A 26,459-nucleotide genomic window follows, 5' to 3' on the forward strand; every position below is an offset into this window, starting at 1 on the left:
CGCATGTGACAAGGCTTGCAAGCAGCGGTACCAATTGTCATGTGTAGTAAGAGTAAGAAGAAGACAACGCTCCAAAGTGGATACCGAAATGGAATCGGCTCAACCGACAACGGGAGACCCCCCCACGCGTCGGAAGGCACTCACGCTCAAGGAGCACTTTGTAATGAAATTTGCAAATCCTAATAGAAACAGGAATGTCCTGAATTTGATCGTTATATTTTAAATAACCGACATCAATTTGTTTCTGCCACTGGATCTTATTCTGCACTTGTCTGGTATTCCGCAAGGTTCTTCGCATGGAACTATTCTCTTCCTTATTTATATTAATGACATAAGCAGCTACCCAACTTCTTCTATTAGACTGTTTGCCGACGACTGTGTTATCTACAGAAAAATGACTGACCCTTCTGATACTAATACCTTGCAATCCGATCTTGACAAGATCGCCAAGTGGTGTGAATAATGGCAGATGGAGATAAATGTTTTCAAAAAAAAAAGCTTTAACATTTACCACAACTAAACTCACTGTGTCCTCCTTTTATTCTATCAATAATGTCACCATTGAGAAAGTTCCTGCAGTAAAATACCTAGGCGTTCGTATTTCTTCAGACCTGACAGGGCATAAACAGATAGATTACATCACCGCAAAAGCATCGAAGACCCTGGGTTTCATGAGGCGTCACTTACGTTCCACAAATCAGGAAACCAAACTACTAGCGTACACAACTTTAGTCAGATCGCAACTAGAATACGCCGCCATCATATGGAACCCATATGAAGCATACCTTGCCGGGAAACTCGAATCATTGCAGAATAAGGCCCCTATGTTTGTCACAAGCAATTACTCTCACTACTCCAGTATTACTGATATCAAATAGCGTCTAACTTTATGTTCACTGGAAACGCGAAGACTTGTTACTCTGTTATCTCAATTTCACCGACTTTATTACAATCCGGCGCCATACACAGAATCTCTTATAAAACCGGCCCATCGCATCTTTCCCCGATTAGACGATGGCCCTAAAGTACAACCAAAGATCGCTCGTACCAAACTTATGTGTCATTCGCCATTGTTCCTTGCCATTTACCATTGGAGTGACGCTTTCGTTAGCAAACTGAAGTCATGATTGCGCACCGACTGTTCGAATTGTATTGTGATGACTGCTTAGAACTGTATTATTCTCTAGAGTTGCCACTACCATCTTAGTTATACTTTTTCCAGTAGGTTCTCAGTCTTTGCAGTGTTGCTTTCAGTATGTTTTATCAAGTTCTGTTCTCAGAATATGGCGATCGTTTTTACTATTTATTGACCGTAATGTGTTATGTAATGTTATGTAACCCCCTACGTAATGCCTGTGAAAGTTCCTTTTGGGCACATGAATAAAATAAAAAGACCGAGACAGCGCTCAACATCGAGGAGAAGAAGCCGTTCCAGGTCGCGGGAGGCGCAGGTGCGCTTCTAGGAGCAGGAGCTGAAGACAAACAAGAAAAAGGAGCCAGTAGCGAACTGGGCCGCGAAAGTAAAAGGTACTGTGAAAGTGACAGGTGCAATCGCTTCGCAGGAACAAAGCAATTATGCCAGAGTAGAACAGCTGATCCGAGAGGTCGTATCACTAAAGAGAACAAATGAAGAACTTAAGAAGCAGATGCAGGAAATGAACAAAGGGTTGGGGGCAGAAAGCGGCAGTGTGGCAATAGCTAAGCCGGTGAGTAGAAGTAACAGCTAGGAGGAAGAAGGCACACCGACGAAAAGAGAGCTGCAGTCTCGGAGTTGAAATCGATGTGCTCGGTTCTGGAGGATATTAGGAATGCGATTAGAGACCTAAAGGACACTGTAGACAGCCGTAACCTGAAGGTGGACAAAACATGGAAGTGGAAGTTAATAGCCGAGAAAAGGCCGAAAAAGCCAGAGGCCCAAGGATAGGGTGAGGAATATATGCCCTCGGAAGCCGAAAGCTCTAGAACACTCCCAGGAGCGGTAGGGTGGCACAGTCAAGAGAGCAGTGACATGAGTTAGCAAATCAGGGGGTAACGGTAATAATAATGTATAGCAGAAAGAAGCTTAGTGAAGAAAGAAACTGTGTGGCAGTGGAATTGCAAAAGATTTCAGAAAAAGAAGAGCGTCTCTAGCACAGATAATCAATACGGTTGAAAATAGGCCGAAGTAATAATGCTGTAGGAAACTTTAGCGGGGGAGATCGGGCTGTCCGGCTTTAACTCGGTCTGCAAAGACAAGGAACCGGGCAGAGGAATCGCCACCGTAATTGTTGACAAGAGAATTTCCTACACAGAGAATGATTTAAAATTAGGGCTGAGTAAAATTGAATACATATTAATAGAAAGGGTCCTAAAAAGGCACATAGGTAAAGCGCAAAGCTTGTTTAGCCTCTACATGTATAGCAGTCCCATAGAGGGGAAACAGAACTTCAGAGCAATTTTAAATAAGGCTATGGGGATAGCCAAAAATGCACCTTTCATAACAGGAGGGAACTTCAACGCCTCATACCAATCTTGGGGTTACCGCTGGAGTACTAAGAACGCGGTAGGAATCTGGCATCTGGCCACGGATTCAGGCCTCTCGCTTATCACGGACCCAGCCTTTCCTATTAGGTGTGGCACTTCCACGTGTAGGGACACTACCCCGGACTTAACCTTCACTTCCAGCTTACCCAAGGCAGACTGGATCAACTCTGGCGCGAATCTTGGGAGCGTCCATTATATATTACACATAATCGTGCAAACGACGGGGCTGGAGGTAAAGCATTTCACTTGCAAAGACTGGGACCAATTCAGAAAAAATCAGGAAAGGCAGAGCAGAAGTAGATAGAAAACGGTACATCAGGCTGCCATAATGGGCGGCTCTGCTTAGGGACGAGTTGATTACAGCAACTAAGGCTGAAGAGGAAGAGGTCGAACAAATTGTCAGTAGATTGGCGCATTTGATTGAAGCCAAGCAATCGATTTTACAAAGATGAAAATCACAACGCTTAAACCGAAGACTTAGGAAAGGAATTGCTCAGCTCAATAAGCATATCGAGGAGCACGCACGATATTTGCAGAAACAAGAATGGTATGACGTGTGTAAATCTATAGACGGAATGATAAAATGTGGAGGCGATTGGAATCTGCTCAGGCATCTCAGGCATCGGCTCAATCAAAAAGGCACTAAATCGAATAGACGTACGGCAGTGGCGACGCTGGTACACCAGGAATGTGAGACTGCAAGCACAGAGAGCATAATGAAGCGATTGGCAGCTAGATACTTGCCTCTCATGGAAGGGCACCAGGAAGTAAGTTATCCCGATTTCTTAGGGGTAGAATACAAATATATGGATCAGGAATTCACGGAAAGTGAAGTGCGCGCGGCACTGTATGATTTGAATAGTAGGTCAGCAGCGGGCCGTGATGGCATCTCTAACAGATTGCTTTTTTGGGACGATGACGCAATAAAATATCTTACCGCATACATGAGTGAATTAGGGAAAGATTGGGTATACCGTAGAAGAATGGAGGACGACCAGTACTATCTTAATAACAAAGCAGGGCAAACCACTCAACTTGAATAACCTCAGGCCAATTTCGTTAACATCATGCCTAGGGAAGACAATCGAGCATGTCATATTGAACAGGTTAACGAAATATGTGGAGGAAAATGACATCCTACCGTATAATCTGATTGGTTTCATACCAGGCTTGTACACAAAAGAAGCCATGTTGTTAATCAAACATAAACTGCTCTTAGCCAAACCAAACACTCGAGCTCTCTTGGGGTTGGATGCCGAAAAAGCTTTTGACAGAATTAAGCGTAGAGCAATACTTGAGGTCATTTCCAAACTGGGATTGGGCAGAAAACTCTATGATGTGGTTAGAACTTTTCTTGGCAATTACTCAACTCACCTTAGACTCAGGTAAATGAAATCAAAGATGGATCTTGGTGACAGAGGGACACCACAAGGGTCGGTCTTGTCACCCATGCTTTTCAACCGGGCCATGCCAAAAGTGGCAAAGGGATTAAAAGGGATAGAGGGCATTCACTTTACCATTTATGCAGACGATGTGACTATATGGACCGCTGAGGAAGTATGGGACAGGCGGAAAGCAGACTTCAGAAGAGGTCTTATGAGGTAGAGTTCATTTTAGGAGACATGGGATCCTAATGTTCTGCTGATAACTCTCAACTCCGAGTACTCAATAACTGGAAAGGGGTAGAAAACCGAGGGGCTATGTTCCCGAGGTTGAACCCAGTTTAGTACTAACCACGAAAGCAGGCACATCTGTTAAGCAAGCAGAATCCATTAGAGTTTTAGGGTTATCCAAAAGGGCTGCCCAGCTGATCGGTGAGATGGACAGCCAAGGGATCGAAATCTGCAGGTTTCCTGCAAACATGGGGTCCCTCGGTCCATCTCGGAAGAATTTAAAGGGGATGGCTAACGCAGCTGCACGAGTACTTACTATCCATGCACTATGCGACCAGGACTATAATAATATATAGCAGGAGAAAAGGGACCAATTACATATAATGAAATCACGAAGCATTACTACATAAACAGAAGGGAATTCCCAGTGCCACAGGCTAAGCTCAATAGAGCTGAAGCGGTGACTCTGAGATTCTTACGGACAAGAATTTATCCGTGTCCAAACATTATTAACCAGCTATATCCAAAGAGAGAGGTACCATTCATTTGCGAGAACTGCAGTGGCATCATTAGTCTGGATCATATGCTTAGGCAGTGTGCAGTGTCGTGTGTCTTTCACAGACTGTGACAAGGAAAGAGACTGGCGGCGACAAGTCTTTCACTGGAGAGTTCTTTTAGTTCAAGTACGGGCTGTCCAGAAGGCCCACGGTACGGCGGTAAGGTTAAACCTTACTGGCCCGACGTGGGATCTGCCTGCGTCAAACTAAGGGTCGATCTTCAGGACGTGAATAAAGTTCATCAAACCGTACCATACCGGATGGGCAGTGCTTGCACCGTGTGATGTTCTCCCCCCCCCCTACCTATTTTTCATCTCATTATTCCATTATACTTTAGTATACTGTCACCGTTATACTAAGGAAGCATCTGCGGCGCCTATACATAATCGAAAATGACATTCCGTTGCCTACTCCGTATATGAAGCAGAAGTAAGAAATGTAAACGGACATTTTCACAAATGATCAGGTTGCACAGAAAAAGGTGGGGCTATACTGTAATTCATGACTCCGTTTTGCACTAACTATATTAATCAGGGACATTTTAAAACTCCGTTTAGTACTAGATCAGCTTGTTCTGCGTACTGCGGTCTCCGGAGAGTAAAATTCGATCACTACTTACTAACGGCTAACTGTCAAAGTCTGCGATAACAATTTTATAAATTTGAGAGGTATACATTGTTTTGTCGGTACGAAAATGTCAGATCCAACACTCGTGCTGGAATCAGTATGAAGTAAATATTTAAACGCTGTAAAATTGAACATTTCTTGCGCCGTAATTTGCAGTATAGTGATTACTGGGCCGAGCATAGCATGATGACGGGCCAGTTTACAACTGAGCTATTTCAAGGCTCAGCCCATTTCCGACGCGCTGTGCACTTCTCCACAGCTGCTCGCGTGTGTCATTGGTGGCCTTTAACGCTGTTATTTATCGAGATGACATTGCTGTACCTCGTATGTGTTACAAATTTGTGATTTCGTGCACACTGTGATGCGCTTTAGTACACTCAGCACACTTGGAGTTTTTTGGTTAAATACCTCCAAAGTGGGTGAAGTTCGTCTATAATGCTATAGAAAAATGCGTGACCGCTGTTTTACCCATTGGGCCGTGATTGCATGCATGCTTCTCTCGTGCCAAAGTCACCGATTTGAGACGTGTGGCGCTTGCCAGTTTCTCGAATTGTTTTCTCGTGATAGCTAGGGCTTTGAGACGCTTTGCTGAACCACGTTCAGACTACGTACGCTTCATACGGATCGTTTGCACGGACTGTAAGCGTAAAAACTAGTTTGGTCAGACAATTGTCGCATTGAGCGGAAAGTAAGCACCTCGGATAGCGCTCGTATGCTAATCAGTGCCGTATTGAAAACTTCGTTTCTCAGTTGTCCGGGAGTGCTGATAGGCCGCTCGAAAAAACGTATCAGACGGAAGTACTGAATGTGAACAATGGGCGACTTTTAGCGATGTAGCACAAGTTCCAGCAGTTACGTTAAATACTACAATTAACACACTTATGGCAGATGCGACTGTATTCAACATGGCTCTAGATTACACTGCCTTCGGGATGAATGACTGAATAAAACCTTCATTTGGTTAAGGGATGGCTCTATGACACTCGTGTGGAACGGGGCTTGTTGGGCAAGCTTATGCGTGTAGTTGCATTAAAGGTGCTGAAGTCCAGTCAAGTCAATTCGATGAGCTCGGCCTCTGTGGCGCATTTACATATTGATAGGAGACGACGTAGCTGTGTTTTCAGGGGGAAACTGGGCGGTTGGTAGATCCATTCCTCGTAGCTGGGGGCACCACGTGCCGGCAAATTTAACTCAAGTATCTTGTGTAGCCGGACAGTCTTAAATCAGTTGTTTGATATTTGGTTTGGCTTCTGTGCGACAGAGTGGGCAGGATATGCTAGGCGGCTGAGATGTGTCTGTGTCCTCTTCGGCGTTGACAGATGTGTTCCGCATTCCCGTAAGCCCGCTATCGCTCGCTAACGTTGGGGCTCAGTGCGAAGCAATACCTTTGGCATTGTGTGTCAGAACCTAGGAGGCTATGGGAAGGCTTTCTGGTACGGGAGGCTTGGCAGTTATAATCGTCTCATTGATCCTCTCGTCGCTCTGAATTTTTCTTTTCTAATGTGTTCCTTGAGGTTCAGGGGTGCAGAGTTGTTGGCACGCGAAGTCGCATCCGGGGAATTGAGATCGTTGTTCTCCTACCGCTCGTGGTCGAAGTGCGTCAGCGCCCAGGTGGCCCAATGCACCTCTCTGCTGCCTATGTTGCCCCGTGTTTTACCTGGGGTCCCAAGGATGTTCATGCGGATGTCTTTAAGAGTCTTCAGTTCTTTGCATTTCTTTTAATTCTACGTATACCGGTATAGGCCCATAATTTTCATCAGGCGAATATCGAAAAGTTGGTGCAGTCTGCCTATAATTTCTATCGCATTAATAACGTTGAGGTAATGTCAAAGCGCGATCAAGCAACTGAACATGACTGCCCCAGCGCCACGTGTTGCAGCACGTGAGAGTGTAGTTACCTGACGTGGTGGCTTAGCGGGACGAAATCTCGGCCGTGGTCTCTGCATTTCGATGGGGTCTAAATGCAAAAATACATGTGTCTTGTGCATTGGGGGCACGTTAAAAGTCCCCTGGTAGTCAAAATTAATCCGGAGTCCCGCACTACGATGTGCTTCATAATCAAATTGTTGTCTTGGCACGTAACGCCACAAAAGTCAATTCAGAGCCTTCACAGTGTCAAGCAGTCTTGAACGAAGGTTAGGTCACCGCAGCATAATGGCCAGAGGTGGTTTGCACTTTAACGCCATGATTTTATATAAGAGTATACAGTCGTGGCTGTATTCCACTTGTTTAAAAAGGGCACGTCTAGAAAGGAAGCATGTCTTTCGGGGCAGCAAACGAGGCTTGAGGTTTCCACGCATTTTCCGCGAATACCAAGTAGGAAAAAAAAACTTGCAGCCTAAAATGCTAGATGATTTGGCAAGAGGCTGTTTTCACTTTAACGCAAAAAGTAGCAGCAGACCTTTTCGAATTAAGAAGCGGCGGCCAGATGGAGACAGTATTGCAACTGCGTCGGAGATTCTGCTGCAGTACATGGACGTGACCGTTGACGCGTCCGAGGGAGCGTGGGTGTCGGCTTGGACAAGTAGTTTCCGCGAAAGTGTAGAATGTCAGTGAGCGGCAAATCTAACAGCGGCGAGAGCTCTATTTCAGTCCATGTACAATGGATAGCGACAATGTGGCGCGAGAAAAAATCCCAGCCGAGGGTAACATCATGAGAGCACGAGGAAAGGATGATGAATTCTATGGCGTATAGAAAGTCGTCAATGAGAACACAAGCAGTGCAAGCCGCAAAGGGGTCAATATGCTGAGCACTGGCTGTGCGGAGAGACAGCCCAGAAAGTGGCATCGTGACCTTCCGAAGTGCAAACCTTAGCGTCCCTAACACATACACGGAACTAATGTGCAGCTGCGCGAACACCGTCAACAAACACTTCTATTACATTCGAGGGACTGCGCTGAGGCTTTCATATCTGTGCGAGTTTCACATTTAGACGTTGTCGCAGGCCTTGCCTCGTGGACTGTAACGATTAGTTTTCCTCGGGCGAGGTCGCATCGGCGACAGAGAGCGACGGCGAGGCGAAGGCGGTGAATGGCGGGTAGATGGAGTCAGGAGCACTGACACTGACATAGCCAACACGGGGTCGTAATATGGATGGAAAGGCTGACTCGTCACGGGTGGTGCGGCGCTAGGCGGCTGCACACTATTACAAAAAACGTGCGACGTGGCCCGTGTGGCCGCACGCAAAGTATATGGGCTGGTTGTAAGGAGTATGCCACCGATTCGCTGCAACAGGTCCAATCCATGTCACAGGACGAGTTGTAGGAGGCGGTTGTTGGCAGGTTGCAGTCGGGGCCTAGCAACGACGTCGGCATAACGGTGAGGCATACTTGGAGAGAGTGGTGCGACCCTCTGTGACCTGGTGGAGCGTCGCAACGACGTCAGCGTAGCTTCGTGGTGTAGCCGCAGGAACGTGTTGGCGCTGGTCTGTCAATACCTCGGCAATTTCTTGCTAGATTGCGCGATAGAGCGGAGGCATAACATTTCAGGCAGGCTGTTGTATATGCGGCGGCTGAGCGAAGGTCATCAAGGAGAGCTGGCGTGTTACTTCCTTCCGGATGAACGCTTTCATTTCTGTAAGCATCGCTGACTGGTCAGAGATGGTAGCCAAACCAGCGAAGTGTTCGTCGCGCGATCTATGGCGATGTGTTAGCAAGCGTTGTCTGAGTAGCTCCTCGAAGCTTTGGCATAGAGTGACGACGTCGGCCACGGGCTGAGAATTCTTTGCAAGTCGCATGTTGAAAGCATCGCCCTCTGTCCCTTTCATGACGTGTAGGATTTTGTCGGACTCCGACATCGTCGCGTTGACTCTTTTACACAAGTACAGAACATGTTCAATGTAGCTGGTAAATGACTCACCCGGCTGCTGTGCACGTTTTTGCAAACGCGATTCCAAACGTGATTCCGCACGTAGCTTGCGCACAGAAGGTCGATGACGCACACCCACTAGAGCGGTCTTGAACGAGGACTGCATCAGAAGATCTCTCTCATGGTTTTTGTGCCAGAGTCTGGTCACACCCGCGAGATAGAAGGGCACGTTGCTCAGTTTTGCACGATCATCCAATTTGTTGTGGGCACTTTCGTCAGCCAGTCCTCCACGTCGGTGTTGTCCACGCTGCTGAAAATGGCTGGGTCCCTGTAACGATGCACACCAGAGCACATGACTGACCTAGGAGGCGCTTGCTGGGATGGAATAGGAGGTGTTTGCTAGGATGTGGCTTCAGGTATGGTTGAGCGTAGGGTAGGGGATCGAAGTTCCAGAGTTGACGGTGTGGGCCGAAGCACTCTCCACCACTTGTAAAGGTGTTTATTAGTCACGAGCGTTCGTGCCGACAGTCAGAGCAGGGCACGGCCTCTCAGCACGAGCGGCGTTCTCTGTACAAAGCACTGGTGAGCTTGGTGCACTATAGCGTTCGTTTTCTTCGCTATACCAGGATATTATATAAGAATATATACACATGTCTGTATATCAGCCTATATGTAAAAAAGAATGAGAACAGCAGCGATGATTTATGTACTTCGCTTTTTAAAAAAATGAAGCTGGCTTAGAATGCGGCAGTATCCGGATGAATTGCGGTTGCCCCAGTAAAAAGAAAATCGGCGTTTCAGTAGGCAACCGAATTTTCTTTATAACTAAAGAAACAAATTGTGTGTCCACCTGCGCCCCGAAATGCACCGTGTACATAGATACCCGTAGCTTAGAAAGCTGCATTTGAGAACATGCGCTCAAGAAATCATACTCTGCTAAAATAAGGGGGGACATATTCAGAAAGAAAGCAAAGTGGTTGCTGGCGACAGTGGTCGCAGCCGGTCGGCCAGCGTTGACGGGTAATCGGAGGACCCGAACTGCCCTTTCACTGGTGGCATTATGGCTTGGCCCGTCTTGGGACACGAACCTCTAGCCACCGGTCCCTGATGTGTTTGCGCTCGAGTGTGCGTGGGCATTTTTTATAGGAGCACGAACTGTGCCGGCGGACCCTTGCTGTGCATCCGTATACTCTACGCAATCGTCACGAATAGCTGGCCGTTGCGGTGCGCTCTTTCACAAGCACTTGCATCGGCGATACGTAGCTGCTGTTCCTTCTTTCGCTTATTTAAAACTAGCGCGTCTAGAAAGGCCGCACGTCTTTCTAGAAAGAAAAAAGATGCTTCAGGTTTCAATGCATTTTACTCGAGTACAAGAAAAAGAAAAGAGAGGAAGTTGCAACCGTAAAGTTTTATTGGAGTTTTGTTACGACGGCCATGACTTACACGAAATGTTAGCTGGATTTTTATCGCTCGAACAGCCCAGACAGTCACGCGTTGCGCACATACGAGTCCGCCTTGTTTCATGCTTTCACATCGCAGAACGTTCCCTGCGAAAAAGAAATTTGTAAGAAAGAAAAATTAGAAATCGTGATACCAAAGGAAGTCACAGCAAAGTTACCAATAAAAACGAAAGAGAAGACTGACTTTTTCCCATTTCATTTTTACTAAAAGAAAGGCTCGTATGTCGGCTCTAACAACTCTTGGTAATTGCACTATTTGTGCTGTTCCTCATTCTTTTTTAAATTTTTTTCACATGGAGCGTTCTTTACGAACCCTTCCGTACTTTCATGACCGTGGCTGCTTGGCTCTGCGCTGGTGCTGTCTTGCCGAATAGCTCACAACTTGCGTCGCGAGCTAAACCGTGGTTGAATGGATAAAGCATCCGGCTGCTGTGCTGAAAAGATTGGGTTCGAAAGCAACAGTCGGACCAATTGGGCTTACTGGGTGTGTAAGATAAATAAACAAACTGAATTACTTGCCTGATGGAGGGATCAAACCACGGTCCTCCGGCACATCAGCATGATACTCTAGCCATTAGGCCAAAAACTTATTTTTGTTTTCTTCTCCCTTTACTGCATAGAAAAAAGATAGAGTAGTACTCTTTACAAGCAACAAGTTTTAAGCACATACATTATTGATACTCAACAAACAGACATGCACCTAACAAAGAGATCCACTACAGCTGAGCCTGGTAAACACTACGTATATAAGGCACGGTTTCCCGAAACATCGATTTTGTTATTCGCGATGACTCTGCACGCTTATGGCACATCCCGCTTTTCATACAATGTGTAGGCCAACTAGAATAAACAGGTCATACTTACTTCGGAAATTTTGAAAGGCAAAAACGTAAGGGAGAATGGTCTTACGTCAACGTGCTTGGTCAGGGTTCTTTGAAGGACGCCACAGAAAAAAGATAGCATCCCTACAACCTATGAAGCAATGTACTATAGTCTCCATGAGGGCAAACCCTGCAATTTGTTCACCATGGGACATTACAACCTCTCGCCTGTACCCATGTCTTAAGTGGGTTAGTTGCTGCGCGCAGTTTCAAGAAAAACAATTTAACACCTGGTGGCGAGTGTAATCGACGGACGTGTCTGAACACATCTTGGTATCCACACCTCAGGGATGGGCGCTATAAAGAGGTGCATCGCATCTAACACCTGGCAGCTATTCTTCCACACATTTTTCCTGCATAGCACTCCGCATTTATTCTTTTTGTGAAAGGTGTTGCCGCTTCGACTAGTCCAATACGTTCCCGACCTGGTTGTGGCATCGGTCATTGGGCATATGCAAGATGTCTCTTGGGATTTTCTTAAAGAGGTTGTTGAGATGATCGTTTCACTACGGAGTACTGAAACAATGTTCATTTTGTGGGAAAAGAAAGAAATTAGAAGTTCATCTGTTCTTCTATTTTCCTTGCTTAAGGTATACTAAGGGCCAGCTCTTTCCACGTGTCACTTCAGTTTAGCACACAATGCCTTGGACCATGCAATGCATAATGTTCGCGTTACCTACAGATTTTAGTGTCTTTGTCAGCCTCACTTTGACGGGTCCAATCAGCTGCAGCGTATAATCAATAAAAGACCGAAATCTTTCACATGGTCACATCAGTGATTGGGCCCACTGCCTGTGCTGTCCGTTTCAGAGCGCAACTCTTTGCCGCCCGTCCCCGCATTTCGCGTCGCCGTCGCATTATCCGCGCGCTGCTTTAGCTAAGCGTGTTCTTGGCGCCATCTCTCATGAACGGTGTGAGCCTTGCTCTCCTCGCTATTCCGCCCCATTCCTTCACGCAGAGCTATTGCAGTGACTCTCACCGCTACCATCCACTCCGCCCTCGCTGTCCCTTCTCCCACTGTCGCGGCACTGCCGCTGTGTCGGCGGCGGGCAGGCCCTGCCACCTAGCGCGTAATTTACGGCTTTTCGCTCCTCCGCCTCTACGTCGCGTTACTGTACGGCTCTCAGCCATGTCTTTCGATTCCCGTTTTGCGGGGCGCGTTCCTCTGTGGCACTTGTCGCCTCTGGCAGTGTTTGCGCCTGACTGTCCTTCTCTCGCCTCCACTCTTGTCCTATACCTCCCCTTACCTGGCACGGTGTCGTTGTGCTTACTCGAAATACAGTTATACCGTTTAGTCCTCTTACTTCTACTTCCCACCCCAACAATGTGCTCCTACATTGAGGTCTGTCTGTGAGTGAATGAGCGTGCGACCTAGATCTACTCAATACCCATGTTATCCACCTGTTTTCTCATGTTACCTCAGAAGAAATACTAAAAATATTTGATAATCTCCTTCCCCCCTCTCCGCAGCGGTGACCCACTGTAAGATAGCGTGATGGCGCGTCGCCGGAGCGCCGGCTCGATAGCGGGGGATCGCTGTGTGTGCTGCCCAATCCGAAACACAGAACCACCTCCGTTTGGCACTGCGTGCTCTGTATGCGGTTGCCTGTTGTTGAAGTAAGGTGAGAGTTGCTCTCAAAGATTGCATTAGCAAGAAGCGTAATATTTTTAGCGAACTGCGCTAGAGCACTGCACGAGTCTGATATGGCAGGCCGAGCTCGGATCGGGCCCACTTTACGACGCCCAAACCCAAACCGAGCATGTGATACGAAGCCTGAGCCCGGCCCGGGCCCGGGCATTAGCAAGGGCCCGCGCGTGCATATATATATCTATATATATCTATAGCTCTATATATATATATATATATATATATATATATATATATATATAATGTAGGTACGTCCAGATTTTACTGTTTTACTGTCTGTGTCAGCCTCACCTTCTCGGGTCCAATCAGCTGCAGGGTATAATCAATAAACTACCGAAATATTTCTTTCTCCCATGGGCACATCAGTGATTGGGCCCACTGCCTGTGCTGTCATTCTTCCGCTGGTGCGCTGGCATTGACTTTCATTGCACGACAGCCGTATTTCCCGATCATAGAGCATAATATAAATGCACAAATGGAAAGAGACGGCCCTTGCGCTAGCCCTAACATAAAATAATAGTACCGGCGGTAGTAATTGTGTAATTGCAAAAGTGGTAAGGGGAAAATGGCTTGAAGGGCATTTTTCTGCGTAATTTATCTTTTCTTCTGCGGAAACAATGTTCATTTTGTGTGAAAAGAAAAAAAAAACTTAGAACTTCACCTGTTTTTCTATTTTCCTTGCTTAAGGTATACTAAAAGCTAGCTCTCTTCACGTGTCACTTGAGTGAGTGAGTGAGTGAAGAAATTCTATTGCAGGTCCGGCGAAGGACGCGAACTCGTTGCGCACCCGGATAGTCCCTCGTCGGGACCGGCAGGTCGGGACCGGCCCGGTCGCGGGCACGCCGGACAGCCAGGATTTGCTTTTCTAGAGCGGGGCTACGCAGAGGCGAATCCCACTCCGCCTTGATGAACTTGTGGTATGTCGACCCGCACTCCCAGAGCATGCGCCCAATAGTGGAGGTCTTCCCGCAGGAGGGGCAGGCGTCGTCGCGATACACGTCCGGGTAAGCCTCCTGGAGAACGGACAGACACGGATACGTGCTGGTCTGCAGAAGCCTAAGCGAAACGGCTTGCGCCCTATTCATCTTGGGGTGAGGGGGTGGAAAGACCCTTTCAGACATGTAGAAGAATTTAATAATTTTTTTGTGAGTAGCAGGAGCGTCCCTATGGCCATAGGGAGGAGGGGAGTCGGTGCTTCTTGCAGAGGAAGCGCGGTCGGTGAAGTCACGCGCAGCCTCGTGAGCAGACTCAATGAGGTTCGGTGAGCACCTTCGACCGACCCTACGTGAGCGGGAAACCGGTGGATTTAATGATGCGTGAGAGCATATCTACTCAAGCTTCTAAGAAGACGAGCAGCTTGCTTGGCCATGCAACTTTTCTGAAGAGCCCTAACTGCCGTTTTGGAATCGCTATATATCTCGGACCCACGACCGTCTAGCAGGGCGAGAGCAATGGCGGCTTGCTCGGCGACTCCGGGGTCTGAAGTGGGAATGGAGGCGCTATTGGAAATCTTGCCGCTGGAGTCGACCACAACGATGGCAAAGGTCTTCCCATCGCTGTACTCCGCGACGTCGACGAAGCTTGCTCTAATGTCTCGTTGCTTGATCTGTTTGAGGATGGCTGCTGCTCTGGCCTTGCGTCTGCCCTCGTTCTGGATGGGATGGACGTTTCGGGGCACAGGAGCCACTTCGAACTTGTCTCGAACGCACCTAGGGATCGGGGTACTGACCATCGGGAATCCCGCAGGTTGGTAACCCAGCTCTTCGAGGATGTGTTTACCTGCCGCTGTGGTGCTCAGGCGAGTGAGTTGCGCGCGTTCTTGGGCTTCAGCGATCTCCTTTGCAGCGTTATGTACCCCCAGCTTGAGAAGATCCTCGGTATGGGTCCTGATGGATAGCCCGAGAGCCCTCTTGACCACTTTGCGGATGAGAGCGTTGAGCTTGTATCGCTCCGCTCTGAGCCAGTTGGGCATAGAAATTGTGTACGTAGAGTGACATGGTATGAAGGCATTGATAAGCCTGAGGGGATTGTTTGCCTTCATTCCTCGGTGCCTGTTTGCTATTCTGCGAACGAGCCGGAAAGCGTTGTCCGTCTTTGCGATGATCTTGCGGAGAGCCGTTCCGTTGCCGCCGTTAATTCGACAAACATGCCCAGGACACGAAAACGTCGACCCTGGGTAGCACCTGCCCCCCCCCCCCCCCCCCCCCGTCACAAGTGCGAAGACTGATGCTGCTTTCGGAGACTGGCTTCCAATCTTTGGGTCTGCCTCCCTTCTCTTTTCTGTAGAGCAGAAGCTCCGACTTGGCGGGGGAGCATCGAAGTCCGGTGGGGTGGAGATACTCCTCGATCACGTCAATCGCCTCCTGCATGGCTTCTTCGACTATGCCCTTACAGCTGCCGGAGCACCATAAGGTGATGTTGTCGGCGTATATATGGTGTGCTTGACGCCCTGTACGCGTGCCAACCTCTCGGAAAGACCGATCATACAGATGTATGATTGGCGATAATTAGAGGTGATGATAGGCGATGGAGCTAGATGGCGCCGAGTGTTCTAAGGAAGGCGATTGGAAGATTGGTGGAAGTAGTGAAAGGACAAACAACGGAGGCGTACAAAAACAAAGTTCCCAAAAGGAGTTCAGAAAGTTTGGTGATAGGAATTCATTTTTTCACGTGTCACTTCAGCTTGGCACAAGATGCCTTGGACCATGCAATGCATAATGTTCGCGTGTACTTGAAAGCACGAATTAGACCCTTTAATGAGCAGGCCTGAGTTTGGCCCGGGCCCGGCCCGGGCCCCTCCGGAAAACGCTTCGGACGCGTCATACATAAATCGTTACGACGGTGGCAGTACGTTGCGTTGCTGCATTGATTTAATGCTAGACGCATTACCGTTGACAGTCGTTGTGAGATGGGTTCTGCTGAATTTTAAGCAAAGGTTTATTATAGAGCCTTCTCGGATATGCCTGACCGCGGCTGCTGAATTCTGTTCTGAATGCTGAATGCTGTCCTGCAAAATAGCTCACTCATAAAAATATGTACTAAGTGTCCGATCTTGGGATCAAACATTGGTCCCCCTATCACAGCAGCCTTATGCTGTAAGCATTACTCCACAACCACTTTGTTTCTGTTTCTTTATTGCTGGTTTTGACAAAAAAAAAAGAGTACAATTGTGCCGTGCAGACAAGTGTACAAGATGCCTCCTGAACCACCTGTCTGGATTACACTACTTGGTGAAATGATTCTATTCAAGACATTTCAGCGTAGTTATGTTGGGAAAATATGGTGACTCGATTTAAAATTAGCCCATAACTGTACGTATACTTCTATCGCACCAACTCCGACTAACTCTTTGATATGATCACCGCATGTAGATTAAGATATTTATTTACATACTGTGACGCATGCTCACAACGGCAGATTGGCCATGAAGTAGTTGGTACATATCGTGCTAGCGCCAGCCATTCCGTTCAGCCCCGAATTAAAGGCAATTGCATGAAAAAAGCATTTATTCTGTTATGAAGTAAAATGGCGGAGAAATACCAACCAGACACTTCACAGTTTGATGGGCGTAGTTCTATTGCGTCATTCCAATTGGAACCACTGGGACTTAGTGTTACGTAAATGAGCACGTCGTTGCGCTTAAATGGCTGATAAGAAATGATCAGGCCTTGAAAGTCTGTCGTACTAAGATGGGTATTATGGGTGGTATACTTTTGCTATTTGCATGAAAGCATTCAAGAACCTCCAGCGATCCTGTTTCTTTATCATTATGTTAGCAACAATGGTAAGAACTATTGTATCAGCAATTTTGATAAACGAGCGATAATATTTTGACGTGACAAGCGGAATTCTTGTATTTCTGTAATTGTCTAATATTCTGCTCCTCATATCATTCCATTCATATGCCTTACACATCCCATGGCACATAAATATGTATGCATAAAGGCCTAGTATTTCTAATTAGACACGTGTTCTCTTAAAAATTAAAGCGGGACATTTCGCACTCAGCTAAATCGTGTTTTTGCATGAAATCCCTGGGCCTTGAACGTTAGCTCTATGAGATGACTGCTGCGTGCCGATGAGGACGATTATTTGGTTGGTGATACAGTTGAAATAAGAAATGAAGAAATACAAGCCAATGTAGGAGCAATCACATTACATACCACGTGAGAGCACATGGAACAACGCCAGTTTCCTTTACGCCAAAGACGCAGGAATAAAATGGGAAAATTTAATAGCATTTCATTACATGCTTAACGAAAGCTTCTCGTCACGCAGATTGCGAAATGTACGTTCACTGTAAACGAAAATAAACCCAGCTGAGAGTTTTTAAGAGGTGATGTGCCCTAAAACCTCCCCTCCTCAAATATTTACTCCGATGTATGGGAGCAAAACAGCGCCATTCCCTCGTTTCACTCCGCTGGCTAGCTGCCGGAGTATTAAGGCGACATGACGCGATTTTACTCCGCTTAAAAATTTTGTTCTCCCGTGAAACTCCGACAGGGAGTTTTGAAAAACTCCCCTCCGCCGATACACGTTAGTCACGTGGCGCTTCCCATGAGGCTGTGCGCCTCGCCAGCGACTGGGCGCGTTCGGCGGAGCGGGCAGTGCTCATGGCTGACGGTTTGTTTACGTCTGTGAAGTGTCGTTCCGTGACAGCGTTTCGTCAATTTGTTTCCCGTATCTCCTTCCAGAAAGTGTTATAGGCATGCCTGAAGCTCACTGTATCTCAGCTTCAAGTACATTAGCTGTGATCACTTCGCTGACAACGATGATTGCAAGAACCACGTTTTCAAGTGCGGAAAAAGGCTTAGGTATACTTCGAAGCTGCTCACTGGCTCGTGATGTCGGCTGACATTCTGGCTGTGTTTCCGTGCTGCGTCACCCTGTCTTGTGTTCTTCAGTACGTGAAATGCCACTTCTATGTCCTTTTGAGTACATGCTGACAACGTCCGGTGTAATGTTTATAAGGACCGCGTAGCAATGGCAACAGCAGCCACTGTTCGAGCGACGACATCCGTGCTAGTCGCGCATGAATGGCGTAACCCAAGTTCGTTGCGGTGCTGTGTTGCCAGTGAGAAAGACCGGAGTGCAAGCAACTGTTTTTATTTATCTGTGAACGGATATCCTCGCCCGAAGAAAAACGGTAGGACATAAGTATATATGTGTGCTTAAAATAAAGCTTCTTATTGAGCGATGTGAATCGAATTGTTATCGCGCATATAAGTTCTGGTCACGTCGTTGATTCCGATATTGCATTAACATTACGCTCTATCCGAGACACTGATTTAGACGCATGCCTGCTGGCTACGAGTTTAGGGGTTCACTCGACAGATCAGCGATGTAGCTCCTTTTCGCAACCGAGACAGATTGCTTGTACTCAGAGCAAGTAGTGCGGTGTATAAAATGTATGTCTGCGCATTTTTCGGTGTTACGTCGGCTGCTGTGGGTCATGCTCACACGTAATAATTTCTTGCTACGCTACCACTATATCGAAAAAATGTAATTTTGCTATGCAGCACATGCACTTACATTTTTCTAGCTTACTGTAACTAACGCACTACTTTTTGGCCGCGAACGCCGGCAGTGTGCGAAGTCGCTTCAGCACTCACAGAATGGCATAGTTTTGAAAAATAACGCCATTAACTTTTTTCTCTCACTATTTTGAATTAACAGTTTTGTGTTGATTAAGGTATTCTGTTAGTTTCAAAGAGGCAGATCTCGTATGAACGAGCATGTGAGTCGTAATTCTGAAAACAGCACAGCTGCTCCCTTGGCGGTTTCGAGGCACACAGTATCGTGGCTATATATACTGGCACCGTTGCATCTTGAGTATCGCGTGTACGGGGGATGTCTTTCAAATTTCTGCATTGGGCGTTTCTGGAATGTTTATGTATGTCATGATATATGTGCTTTCATTGACTTGTTTCATCGAATTTGACGCGGTCTCGTGTGCATATTTCGAAATTTGACCAGCAACCTCTGCATGTGAACATGTTCGCGCAAACTCACGCGATGCCTCTTTTTATACTTCCGTTGCACCTCGAAAAAACTCCGTCAATTGCAAAGCAAAAAATAAAAAAAGACAGAAAAAAACCTCCCATAATTCCACGCAAAAATTCCGCTCGTGCGGAGTAAAAATTCTACTCCGATCATACGGAGCATAATAAACTCCGAACCGGGGGGTCGCTAGAGGACAAGCAGTATACTCCTACCTCGGAGTTATTTCCGTTTACAGTGTTGGATCTCCATAATTTCCTTTTCTCCGTGCACTTGCTATGTTAGCGTTTTGCTATCTTGTTATAAACGTTTGACAGTGTTTTATGTTTTGATTATCTTTCTTTTTATATGTGCTACTTTTCCTACCTATGGTAATAAGGGAGCGGGCCATATTTGTGGCAAACAACGATGACGTAACTGAAAGGACGGAAGAACACGACAAATCCTGTCTCGACGTTTTACGGGCTGTTACAGCAAACATCAAGAAATAAAAAGTTAGTGCCTTAAAGTAAATATAGTATTAGAGGCATATCTGAGTATAGCTAGGCACCCAGTAAGCTTGATAACGTTTTCATATCTAAAAAAATTATTCTTCACAGCCAGCAACGGCGGCATATTTTTTTTTTTTACCTTCGTACCTTTGGGGTAAAAGATGAAAGCGGGAAATAGACAGAGAAAATAGGGATGGATGTGACACGGGACACGCAAATGTTCCCCCAATGGAAGGTTAGAGAGCTGGTTTATCTGAGATGATATCGTAGAACTTTGCTATTCCCTTCTCTTTTTCCTTCGCACGAATTCCTGCCGATTTCGACTTACGGGATTTTTCGTGCCAGGACGCCCGTGGTATTTCTACGTGTCGTTATTCCACAGCCCCCAGAAGCAAGAACAATAAATAAGTGGGACCTATTAAACAAAATTTAGCAGAACACTTCAAGAGAAAGCAGGGACAAAAAGCTCGCGTGCAAAGGAACACTTCAAGTGCGGCACGATAGCCTTAAAATTTAGCAGTGTGGCAGAAAAGGCAAGAAACCGTACTCCATGAAGAACACACACACGAACGTACACAAATACAAGAACATATATAACTGTGCCAAGTAACAAAAACAGTAATTAGATAATTAAAAACCATTCTTTCGAGCAGTCTCAGCATCTTTCATTTATGTACTATGGCACGCACTACAAGTTAACCATTTCCGCGCGAGACAAACTTCTCCGAGCACATTATCGTTGCCGTTTATTTTGTTAAATGCATTATGGAAGCGTCGTCGTTTTGCTGCAATGAATAAAATACATTCAAAGAAGCAAGCGAGGAATCAAGTGGGTGATAAGGAGGGGAGCTGAGAAAGAATGACATCCAAAAGTCGGACGCCTACTGGCGCACAGTACATATTGTGTGATTTTTGTCGTTATAGTCGCAATAGGGGTTGGCGCTGGCCGTTATATTGGAGTTACAACATGACCTACCGCCACATCAATGGCCAACAGCCGTGACATAAGCTTATGCCAGCTGGAAAGTTCCAACGATGGCTATCATTCCTGCAAAAAGCTATAAAGGTGCTGCCTTTTTTGCGCAATATTTCAGCGTATGAAGACTTAAAATGTCTGTTTCTTCCTGTGCTCAGATAGATAGATAGATAGATAGATAGATAGATAGATAGATAGATAGATAGATAGATAGATAGATAGATAGATAGATAGATAGATAGATAGATAGATAGATAGACAGACAGACAGACAGACAGACAGACAGACAGACAGACAGACAGACAGACAGACAGACAGACAGACAGATAGACAGATAGATAGATAGATAGATAGATAGATAGATAGATAGATAGATAGATAGATAGATAGATAGATAGATAGATAGATAGACAGACAGATAGATAGACAGATAGATAGATAGATAGATAGATAGATAGACAGATAGATAGATAGATAGATAGATAGATAGATAGATAGATAGATAGATAGATAGATAGATAGATAGATAGATAGATAGACAGATAGATAGATAGATAGATAGATAGATAGATAGATAGATAGATAGATAGATAGATAGATAGATAGATAGATAGATAGATAGATAGATAGATAGATAGATAGATAGATAGATAGATAGATAGATAGATAGATAGATAGATAGATAGTCTTCATGGTCATTGTACTGATGCTATTTAAAAAGCAAGACCTTCGTCATCAAGCACAAAAAAGAAGATTCGAAATGCTATATAGGGTGATTTCTTTTAGACCATGCCGTTTGTTTATTAAAAGGCTATAAGCGCAGTGAACATGGTGTTTTTGCAGAGGAGTTACTAGGCGAGGTGAGCATACTTTGCCACTAATTGAGTAAGCTTCAGAAAACTAATAAACAGAAATTTATTAATTTATTAGCAAGGCCATGCAGACATTTTTTTTTTAAGTGATGAAGTTGAAGGCAGGCATATTTTAATGCATCCTATTTTTTTTTGTTAAGCTCGAAAATTCCACCTATGTCGAGAAATTTATTGTCTGATTTCTATGGTTAATCCAGGCAATATGGAAATCGAGCGCGCCGGGAGCACAGAAATTATATATCGCTATTATATCGCTCGGAAACCCCTCCGTGACGCCAGCGCGAGAAAGTTTGAGACCGAGTGCCTCGGCCCAGCACGCTCTGCCTGGCAAACATGCGCTTGCTGGGCGAAGGTTCGCTGCGACGTGCTATCATTCACACTGCGCCCAACACTTGTTCACACGGCGTTGACGTCAGACGCGCCCCGACTCGCTCGACCTCGATATTGACTAAATTGAGCTTTCGAATTTGATGATTAATATCTCAAGTTAGGCGCAATTTTCGATATGATCTTTAGACGATGGGTGTGCATGAAAATGTCAGTGCCTCCGACCGAATTTGCCATTTACACATCTGCCCCCAAGGCACTAATAAAAGATAACGAATCTTGTTAATTCGTCTATATAGTTTACGGTATTAGCGGCAAAGTAAGTCCACCTCGTCTTGGAACTCGTCTGTAAAAACGCCACAGCTACTGCGCTCATTACCTTTGGAATAAAAAAAACAAACTACATAGTCTTAAAAAAGCACACTGTATAAAATGCTAGAAAGCCAAGGTTACTTGAATGTACCATTGCTGAAGAACGCACGCGTGGGTGATATAAGATGGTTTAGGAAATATTTGTTGCCTCCTGTCACAATAACAATAAAATGCATTGATGCATGGTCTTCATGCCGACGCGGCTGTGTTCATGGGCGAATACGTGCGAAGTAAAATGCTAAACTTCACAAACTTGATACACTGTAGTTTTGCGCAGCGGAAAGGTTCGCATAATAATATCCGACGTCGAATTGAGAGACATAATGTGGCATTTGAGTCCACCGAACGTAAACGCCAATCAACTATATTACCAACATGAGCAACACGCTGCGAGTGCCACAAAGCCTTCTGCTTTCCCTCAACCCTGTCGTGCTTAAGCATGGTCTTACGATCACAAAACATCAATTCGTGTTTCATGTGCATCAACGATAATTTATTCTTGAATCGCCTAACGGGAGGCGAACACAGGAGCATTGATAATTCCGTCGACAGCTTTGACACGCTTGGAATACACGCAGAGCAGGGCCTGCTTGAGACAGTTGTGTGACTCTACGCAGGAGCACTGACTGAGTAAATTACACGTCGTCTGTTGTGGCAAAGATCACCTACCTGCGGCACGCTGCACATCAGGCTGGCGTACCAGGCGACGCCGAGCATGATCTTGCCGCGGCGGTGCGCGTCGTGCACCTTGAGCGGGTGCAGCACGGCGAAGTATCGGTCCACGCTGATGCACACCAGCACGGCCGAGGAGAGGTAGGGCCCGAAGGCGCGCAACGTCTGCATCAGCTTGCACATGAGGTCGCCCGCCACCCATTGACCTGTGATGCGCCAAATCACCTCCACGGGAATCATCACGAACGTCACGATCATGTCGGCGATGGCCAGGTGCATGATCATGAGTTTGATGCGCGACTTGCGATGCCGGTTGCGAAGCAATGTGACGAACACGGGTACGTTTCCTCCGGCAGCCACGACGAAGAGCACGCAGTACACGACTACCTGCACCAGAGACAGGGTGCTGAACGAGAGTTCTTCGACAACTTGCGCGTCTTCTACGGTGGCCGCTGCGGACGTGTTCCCGCTGCTCTGAACGCCGGCGAAGTAGCCCTCGTTATCCGACGGGGGGCTGCCCACGGTGTCGTTGCTTCCGGTACCATGGGGCCACATGACGAATGTGAAAGAAGATGGAGCGCCGCCAGTGAGCCTCCCCGAGCACGACGATGTAGTTGAAGAGGCAAGTGTCCCACTTCCGATGTGACGGTCACTTAATAATGCCGCCGAGGAACTTCACCTCGAGGAAAGCATATCGGCGAACAAAATAGCGTCAGTCTCACTTGGCGACAGTGCTTCGACAATTCGGCGTGAGTGACAGTACCGAAAGTTCATTTCTCGCAGCGTTCTCGTCGCGCTGAAGAAGTCTTCCAATCCACAAGTTTTCCACGTGCTCTTGCAGAGACTTTTGGACATTCACACTGTAACGGCAGAATTAACTGCTTTTTTTTGCTTTAAAGTTACCTTAAGGAGAGGCGATGCTCATTTTAGAATTCCTCCGCCGTAACTTTACAGCGAACTTAGTAGCAAGTGGAGTGGCAATTACTCCGGCGGTTCTTACTAGCGGAAGCCAGAGAGGGCGCGGGAACTGACTGAGAAGTTCTCTTTGCAATTGCGCGCCGGTCGGTGTCCGAGACTCGACTGGCAAAGAGGTGTACGGCGGGGCCGCTCTCTTAGAGGCTTCCACTTTCCCGCGGATCGATAGGGGCGCGAGCGCCGCCACCACACTGAGCGAATGGCGAAGAGCGGCAGTCGCGCTTTTCCGCCGCAAAAAAAGTGCCCACGTGTCGAAGACGCTAAACTGCCGGTGGGTGTCAAAGAAGCGCGTACGTTAAGTTGGAGACGTATTCTCGGACGATTCCTTTCTGCGATGCTATCGCCTTCGCGGGACGTAGTGTGATAGTTCTCAATCAGCCAATCAGCTCATCCAATTCTGCTCAATGAGCCAATCAGCGTGTGACTGATGGCCGAGGCTGTAGCATCGCTCAAAGTGATCGTCCCAAAATACGTCCATGGGAAGGTTAGGGACAATGACACGCGCTCGTCGTGAATGAGCTAGAAGCGCCTCTAAGCATGCAGGATTGACATTCCTGAGCAACGTTAGTAGCTAGGAACTCGGCATTACAACTCCGCTGAGGTAAGACGGTAGAGTTAATAAGTCTGTTGCTCACGTCCGAGCATAATATATCTGTGTAGTGATATATTCGAACACCAGCAAAAGACGAAAAAGAAGCCTGTTGTTAACGCTCGGGCTCGGCCTGTTTCGCCGTTGATCTTAACAATATTTTCGTTACAAGTTTAAATCACAGTTATATCGGCCCACGCTCCACTATTCAAATCTAGTTTCTCTATACTTCTAACCTTTCGGAAAACTGCCTGCTTCTTGGCCAATCCCCCATAGTGGCTACGTGCCACTGTTGAGGACACAAGACAAGACAAGAGCGCTTTCGTTTCCCTTGGTCTCTGTGATAAGTCACGACTACATCTAAACATGTGCTTGCATCTCGTTTATTTTTCTAGAACAGAAACAATTGTTGTTGCGAGTCTGCTTCTGATGCATAAATCTTTTTTTTTCAAGTGTTTAAGCAGTACCAATAACTTAGAGAATACTGAAGCCATTATATAGATTTGTCAGGTACATTCTGGAAAAAAAATTAAGATGTGAAGCGGAATGGAGGCGTGAGCCACGGCTCACTAGTCTTTCCTATGTTTATACCTCTCTTGGCGATAGCCCAGAGAGCTTTTCTTCCCCGTGGTTAGGACGCAACTAAGGGGGGGGGGGAGGGTAGGGGTGAGCTTCAGGACAAGAAAGAGCGTCCTGGGGCCAAATCTTATAATGGTTCGCAATACGAACCGTTTACTTCGCCGCTTGCGTCACTAAAGGTGCCACTCCCAAGCCGGCGGTGGAAGAAGGGGAGGACGCGACCAATAGATGAGAGGGTGACACCTGTGAAGTGTACGCCATTATATCACGAGCTAATCGTGGAACTGCAGAATGTTTCTTCTTGCCGCATAAATGTAAAATATAAATTAAATATTACACGTCAAGTTCTAAAGTATAAACGCGTGGTGCCGGGCGTTTACGCAATGCAGAAGTAATTTATTAATGTCTTTTTTTTATTCTCAGCCCACAGGTGGTATTGCAAGCGTGAATGAGTTGGCAGAGCGCAGCGCTATGTCGCCTGCTACCAGGAGCTTGCACAATGCACGCAATAGGAATGCACTGCCAGCACTTTTTAAGTAGGGAGCGCCACAAAACCGTGAACTGGTTCTTAGGGTCACCTTTAATTACCAGTCGGCTATATCAGTTTTCCTTCTTTTTTTGCCCTTTGTCATGGGCTCGGACATGACTCGCTCACTGCCGCGCTGCCGCTATTCCTGCGATCTGCCCGACGGTGCGTCACTTGAAAGAAGCGATGGAACTTGAAATCAAATATTACGATATACGAACCATGCATTGTTTGCGCGAAGTAAAATCGAAGAGTGTGGTGTTCATGGTGCGCGCTGGGTCGGGAAATTGAAGAACAAAGTGTGGCGCTCCCGAACTAGAGAAAAAAGGGCAGCCAAATAAGATATTTCCACAATATGTTCGCGTCCTGACTGTATAGTTTTACCAGCCTAACGAAGGAAGCGCTGGACCCTTCTGATTGCTGAACAGCGATCTGCGAGCTATTCACGCTGGCGATAGCACTGGGAATTCGATCTCACCATGCAAATATCTTCTTGGCATAGGCTTTGAAGCGGAGGTCACGGGAAAGCCGATTCAGCCTTTCTGGCGGCCAACACAGTACTTTTTTGTAACACAGTACTCTAGTACTGTACACAACAGTACTGTACACACAGTACACAACACAGTACTTTTTTGTAATGTAGCTGCCACAGTGCAGTCTTGAGGGCCCCTTCGACAACGCGCACCATGTTTCCGCTAATATGCAAGATGACTGTGCTAAACATTTTTTTGTGACCTTCATTCAACGTCTAGTCACTGTTACAAAGCGATCGCTTGGCTCAAAAGGCGCCTGGATGCAATTGAAGTTTGCAGAATGTCACCACCATTCGTCACCACTTCAATGGCGAAAGGGTGTTATCTAATCATACGGCGCGCGCGAAGCGAATACTGGTGTATATTCTCGATCACAAGATCACAAACGGAAGTTTTGCAAAATTGAATTTTCCGGTTTCACCAAGATGAA

General features: G+C 46.5%; 2 protein-coding genes across 3 annotated transcripts in view; one reads left to right on the forward strand and one right to left on the reverse strand.

The window, feature by feature from the left end:
• LOC135909169 (adipokinetic hormone/corazonin-related peptide receptor variant I-like) overlaps positions 1 to 23,491 on the reverse strand; it is a 94,069-nt gene extending 70,578 nt beyond the window's left edge. Inside the window, exon 1 of the mRNA XM_070531654.1 lies at positions 22,825 to 23,491. Coding sequence (XP_070387755.1) covers positions 22,825 to 23,382 — 558 coding nt within the window. The 5' untranslated portion in view covers positions 23,383 to 23,491. The remainder of the gene's footprint in view (positions 1 to 22,824) is intronic.
• LOC135910189 (uncharacterized) overlaps positions 1 to 26,459 on the forward strand; it is a 328,772-nt gene that overhangs the window by 9,313 nt on the left and 293,000 nt on the right. Inside the window, exon 1 of one of the 2 annotated variants that reach the window (XM_070531652.1) lies at positions 14,016 to 14,034. The exons of the other annotated variant lie outside the window; for it this stretch is intronic. The gene's annotated coding sequence lies outside the window, so the exon portion shown is untranslated. Of the gene's footprint in view, positions 1 to 14,015; positions 14,035 to 26,459 lie in introns of those variants that run through there. 2 annotated transcript variants of the gene reach the window in all.

The sequence above is a fragment of the Dermacentor albipictus genome, chromosome 1, assembly GCF_038994185.2.
Source record: "Dermacentor albipictus isolate Rhodes 1998 colony chromosome 1, USDA_Dalb.pri_finalv2, whole genome shotgun sequence".
Taxonomy (NCBI): domain Eukaryota; kingdom Metazoa; phylum Arthropoda; class Arachnida; order Ixodida; family Ixodidae; genus Dermacentor; species Dermacentor albipictus.